The 6,300-nt window shown below is 36.7% G+C and overlaps 1 protein-coding gene across 1 annotated transcript in view; it reads right to left on the bottom strand.

Annotated features, from left to right (window-relative positions):
* Positions 1-174, bottom strand: part of LOC125657928 (uncharacterized) — a 16,522-nt gene extending 16,348 nt beyond the window's left edge. The window contains exon 1 of the mRNA XM_048888861.2: positions 115-174. Within this exon, the coding sequence (XP_048744818.2) occupies positions 115-160 (46 nt within the window). The 5' untranslated portion in view covers positions 161-174. The remainder of the gene's footprint in view (positions 1-114) is intronic.
* Positions 175-6,300: the final 6,126 nt, after the last annotated feature.

Below are 6,300 nucleotides of genomic sequence, written 5' to 3'. Positions count from 1 at the left end.
TATCTGGACCACGTGTACGCAACACATTCATAGGTAATGAATGTCTATTGATTGATAAACTTTTAGTAAATGTTCATCGTATTACACTGACTAACATAAAGAATGTACACTTACCACCAGATATGGTAACATCATAATCTACTTTCGTTTTCACATACATGTACCCAATGAGCAGAGACTTTACAAACTGATAATATTACCCACAATGCAAATTATATTGAATAAGAATTAAAAAATTATCGAATAAGAATGACATGACCATTGAATAACAGGGCCGTAAATTAAACTTCAATTTGGAGGAGGCAGGAAATTAGGCGGGGGTCTGGGGGCCGCCCAGGCCCCCAGACGCTGAGCACATTTTGTGCACACTGAACACGTTTCGTGCAAAATCCTTGATTCTAGGGCCTTCTAAGATGTTACTTGACTAACTCATTCTAAAAGAAAGATTTGGAATGCTTTTTAAGGGAGGTATCATGTTCTTAGTTATTGGAAACAACATAAATTCTAATGAACTTTAAATTTTAATTTTTTTTTGGCTCAAAAGTTGGAGGAGGCAGCTGCCTCCTCCGCCTCCATGTAATTTACGGCCCTGAATAAGAATGACATGATTGTCGAATATAAATAACATAATTATCGAATATAAATGACATGATTATCGAATATGAATGATAAGATTATCGAATATGAATCACATGTCTTTGAATGTGAATGATAAGATTATCGAATATGAATCACATGTTTTTGAATATGAATGATAAGATTATCGAATATGAATCACATGTTTTTGAATATGAATGAAAAGTTTAGAATATGAATAACAATTTATTGAATAAGAATGACATGTTTTCGAATATGAATAACACGTTTTGAATAAGAATAACATGTTTTTGAATATGAATGATAAAATTATCGAATATGAATCACATGTTTTTGAATATGAATGATAAGATTATCGAATATGAATCACATGTTTTTGAATATGAATGAAAAGTTTAGAATATGAATAACAATTTATTGAATAAGAATGACATGTTTTCGAATATGAATAACACGTTTTGAATAAGAATAACATGTTTTTGAATATGAATGATAAAATTATCGAATATGAATAACAACTTTTCGAATATGAATGATATGCTTTAGAATATAAATTACAAGTTTTCGAATATGAATAACAAGATTAGTATAATAGTGCAACGTTTTACACGCCATATTTAGTTTTACTTTAAATAATTATAATCTCGGTTGAGATTCGGCTCGGCTGAATATTTGGACTGACGCCTTCACCGAATCTCGAAACAGTCCTTCATAATGCATGTCTGGAAATTTACTTTCAGCTTCGACTGGTTCTAGCAATTAATGTGCACTCGTAAGACACTGTTGTTCGCTTCAAATCAGTTAGTTGACTATTAAACCAAATCTGCTTTCTTTATTTTGTAGATTATTAGTGTTTCATACATTGCCTGTTGTACAAAGTTTGGTTTCTTTATTTTGTAGATTATTAGTGTTTCATACATTGTCTGTTGTACAAAGTTTGTTTTCTTTATTTTGTAGGTTATTAGTGTTTCATACATTGCCTGTTGTACAAAGTTTGCTTTCGTTTCGTACAACAGGCAATGTATGAAACACTAATAATCTGCAAGATAAAGAAAGCAAACTTTGTGCAACAGACAATGTATAAAACACTAATAATCTACAAAATAACGAAAGCAAACTTTGTACAACAATGTATAAAACACTAATAATCTACAAAATAAAGAAAGCAAACAATGTATGAAACATAATCACTCGTAACACAAAGACATAAAATATTTGGGCGAAACTGTTCAAAGGTGAAGTCTGGAGGCGAAATGTCTTTGGGACAAAATGTCTTTTGGGGCGAATCGTCATAGGGCGAAACGCCCCACACTCTCTTAAACGGTATATTGACATTTTTGTTCCCGTGGATGTTCAGTCCAGTCATAACCTTTTGTAATTAAGTCTATCCATTTCAGTCACTAAAAGGGATTTATTCTTACAATGTTTATATCATGCAAACAGTATGCAGATTGTTTTGATTAAAATTTGCGCGAGGGCTTTCGGTAAGACACACTCTTTAAAAAAAATAATGGAGATACAGAAAGACTCTGATATAGCGAATTTCTGCGGACACTCTATAAAAATTCGCTATAAGGATAATTCGCTATACATTTATAGCGAATTCATAATTCAAATATAACGAATTCGCTATAAAACTGATTTGTTCTACGTGTATATCAGTTGTATAAGAAAGCAACAATCGATATACTTGCATTTGTATAGTCTCTAAGAGAAATTAAGTCTGTATATTTTCGAAAAATTTCGTAATAAGTGTTTATCCTTTATGGCAATGGAAAGCGATTGGTAAAAATCACAACAAGTTTAAAATGAAAAAACAAAAAAAAAACCAAAAAAAACAAACAAAAACAAATAAAAAGCAAATTCGTTATAAAAGGTGATTTATACATTCATTTTTAATTCAAGGGGGATAGGAATTCGAATTTACTTCGTTATATCCGTAAATTCGCTATATCCGTGTTCGTTATAGACCGAGATTGTTATATAGAATAGATAAAGAATTTCCCGGGGAAGTCTATTTCACCTCGCGATAGCCGTAATTTCGCTATATCCGTGTTCGCTATATTCGAGTACTTATGGGCACATCGTTCGTGAACATGTACTATCGTATTTTTCTCGTCCCAATTATGCCCCCTGCTGTGGAGCCATGTTGAATGCAGGTCTGGCCTGGGGATTATAAACCTTTTACCGTACTCGTACTCAAACTCAGCCATATTTCTTTTGAGTACAACTCTGAGCATGTACTCCGAATGACTTTATAAAAGTTTTATTACATTAAATTTTAAGTATGAGTACGATTTAGAGCACAGAGTTTGAGTATGAAAACGTGCTCCAAAAAGTCTGATAGCCTCCAGGCCAGGATTTTGGTGATAAATATTGATTCTACACGAAACCCAGTCCTGAACTAGTAAATCAGACACAAGTATAGGCCTAGTTTAGGTGAGGTCAATGAACGCCCCACCAACTCTTATGAAAGTGAAGATAACGAACAGCGATCAATCTTATAATTCCTTTAAGGAATAAAAAAAAAATAGAGAGTTGGGCAAACACGGACCGCTGGATATACCAGAGGTGGGATCAGGTGCCTAGGAGAAGTAAACATATTCTGTCGACCGGTCACACCCGCCTTGAGCCCTATATCTCGATCAGGCGTTCATGTTTATTGTCCCCGGGAGAGTTTTCCTGGGTTTGTATACCTGTATGCGTACCAAGTAATGTTTGGATCTGCTGAAACTAGACTCTCTCTCTCTCTCTCTCTCTCTCTCTCTCTCTCTCTCTCTCTCTCTCTCTCTCGCTCGCTCGCTCGCTCGCTTGCTAGCTGGATTTTGGGATTCGTCCGGGATCCAGACAACAAGAGACAATACAAGACCTGGTTGTCAAATGAAACAATCGATGCCATCGAGAAAAGAAGAAAAACTAAAATCCAATTTGAACAAGCAAAAACTAGACCCCAGAAAGAGAAGCTTCCAAAAGAATACTCAGATCTACAGAAAGAAGTTAAAAGAAATGCGAAGCTTGACAAAAGGAAATATATTAACCAACTAGCTACTGAAGCTGAAAATGCCATGATTAGAAATGACACTAAAACTGTTTATAACATTACAAGACAGCTGGCAGGCAGAAAGACCAATACATCAAGACCAATAAGAGACAGAGGTGGAAACGCCATAACGAAACTGGAAAAATAACTAGAAAGATGGAAAGATTACTTCAGCAGCCTTCTAAATGGAGATGAGATTGCCAATAGCCCTGACATTCCTCCAGGTGATGTTCTTGATATTGAAGCATTCGCCATCTCTAAAGATGAAATGATCAAGGCAATTCGAAAAATCAAAAACGGTAAAGCTCCAGGACCAGACCATAGTCCACCAGAAGTACTGAAAGCAAGCCCTGAAACAACAGCAAATATACTCCACGATCTGTTAAATACTATCTGGACATCTGAGGAAATACCAGAGGACTGGAGAACAGGGTTCATAGTAAAATTGCCAAAGAATGGAGACCTTAGTGATTGTCAAAACTGGAGAGGTATACAACTACTCTCACTACCTAGCAAAGTCTTGACACACATAATTCTTGAAAGAATCAAAGAAGCCATCGATAGATGCCTCAGAGATGAACAAGCAGGATTCAGGTGTGGACGCTCATGTACAGACCAAATAGCCACATTGCGTCTCATCATAGAACAATCTCTCGAATGACAATCACCACTCTATATCAACTTTGTCGACTTCAAAAAAGCCTTCGACATGCTTGACCGCATAACAATATGGAAAGTTCTGAGACATTATGGTATCCCAGAAAAAATTGTTAGAATAATACAAGGACTCTATAACAACACCAAATGCCAAGTCATTCACAATTTAATTCATCACTGTCACCATTGTTCAACGTGGGCACAGGGGTACGTCAAGGATGTCTATTATCCCCTCTGATCTTCTCTCTTGTCATTGACTGGATAATGAAAACAAGCATGACACCACCCAGAGGTATTCAATGGACACTATCCTCCAAACTAGAAGATCTGGACTTCGCAGATGACGTTAGCTTATTATCACATCTGTTCCAGCATATCCAACTGAAAACAGAGTCACTCCAAACAGTTGAAAGGTCAACAGGGCTTGAATTAAACATCAAAAAGACCAAGTGCCTAAGAATCAATGCACAACATGACTCGCCTGTGATGTTGGAAGGCAACAGCATCCAAGATGTTGATAGCTTCACGTATCTGGGAAGCATAGTCAGCAAAACTGGAGGAGCAGATGAAGACATCAGAAGTAGAATTGGGAAGGCAAGACATGCCTTTGTTACCTTGAGACCAATCTGGAAGAGCAATAACATCAGCCTCAAAACGAAAATCAGAATATTCGAACCCAATGTAAAATCTGTTCTTCTTTACAGATCTGAGACATGGAAACAAACTAAAAAAAACAGAGGATGACCTCCAAGTTTTTATAAACAAATGCCTCAGACAGATATTGAAAATTAGATGGCCTGAGAAAATATCAAACCAGGAATTATGGAGAAGAACAAGCCAAACTCCATTAATTGATACCATCAAAAGAAGAAAATGGCGTTGGATTGGTTATATCCTCAGACGACCACAGAATAACATCACAAAACATGCATTAGAATGGAATCCACAAGGAAAAAGAAAAAGGGGGCGCCCAGTAACAACATGGCGAAGAACTTTAAACACAGAGCTCAAGTCGATCCAGATGTCATGGGGAGAAACCAAACAAGCTGCACATGACCGAGACAGATGGAAAACTATTGTTGAGGCCCTATGCCCCCTCAGGGGCCAAGAGGAATAAGTCAAGTCAGTCCGGGATCCAGAAGACAACTAGGGCCCATGTACCAGAATCAACAAGACGAGGCCTGTTTCAGGAGATCGACCTCATTTTGCAGAGAAAACCGCTACAGAATTGTACACTGAACTCAGACACACTCGACGTTTTAATATATATAATAAATGTCTTCCTGTAAACAAACCATTCACAAGTCACTGGGCATAAGTATTCGTCGCTGACGTCAAAGTTACGGCGGTTTGTTTACATTAACTACTCAATATAAACTACTCTCCTGATGTTTAATAATATTGTTTGTCTTACCTTAATATTTAGTGAGATTCATTCTAATAACTTCTTGTAGCCGTGTTGAAATTGTAGCATATAACTGACGGATATAATTCACCGGTAGGTTTTGCGAAAGACCTGTAACTTCTGTGATCACCTGATCTCTTGAATTGATGGAGTTTTCGATGGACTGCAAGTGTCTTTTAAGTCGCAACCAAATCTTTTCAATAGTATTGATATCGGGAGACTGAGCTGGCCATGATGTAGTGTTTACATATTTTTCTTCCATATACATGTAGGTACCGGGTGCTGAGTAATCGTGATCTATGGACGGGGGTATTGCCATCTTGAAAAACATAATTTCAATGTGGATTATGTCTAACAATAACGGGCAATAAATTGTTTTCTAAAATGTTGAATATATTTTTGAGAGTTGATATTACCGTTAACACTGGTCAATGTCCCAACACCTTCGTAGCAAATGCATTCCCATATCATAACAGTTTGCTCTTCGATGGCACACAAGATGGGGGTTGTCAACTTCGTCGGACTTTCGCCAGATACATGCCGGTGTCCTATGATACCGCGGTACTTAACGATTTGGGTTCGTTTTATGATCTGTCGGCCT

The sequence above is a fragment of the Ostrea edulis genome, chromosome 1 (genome assembly GCF_947568905.1).
Source record: "Ostrea edulis chromosome 1, xbOstEdul1.1, whole genome shotgun sequence".
NCBI classification, from domain to species: Eukaryota; Metazoa; Mollusca; class Bivalvia; order Ostreida; family Ostreidae; genus Ostrea; species Ostrea edulis.
The sequence above is the reverse complement of the archived record's forward strand: the minus strand, read 5'-3'. Positions and strand labels throughout refer to the sequence as shown.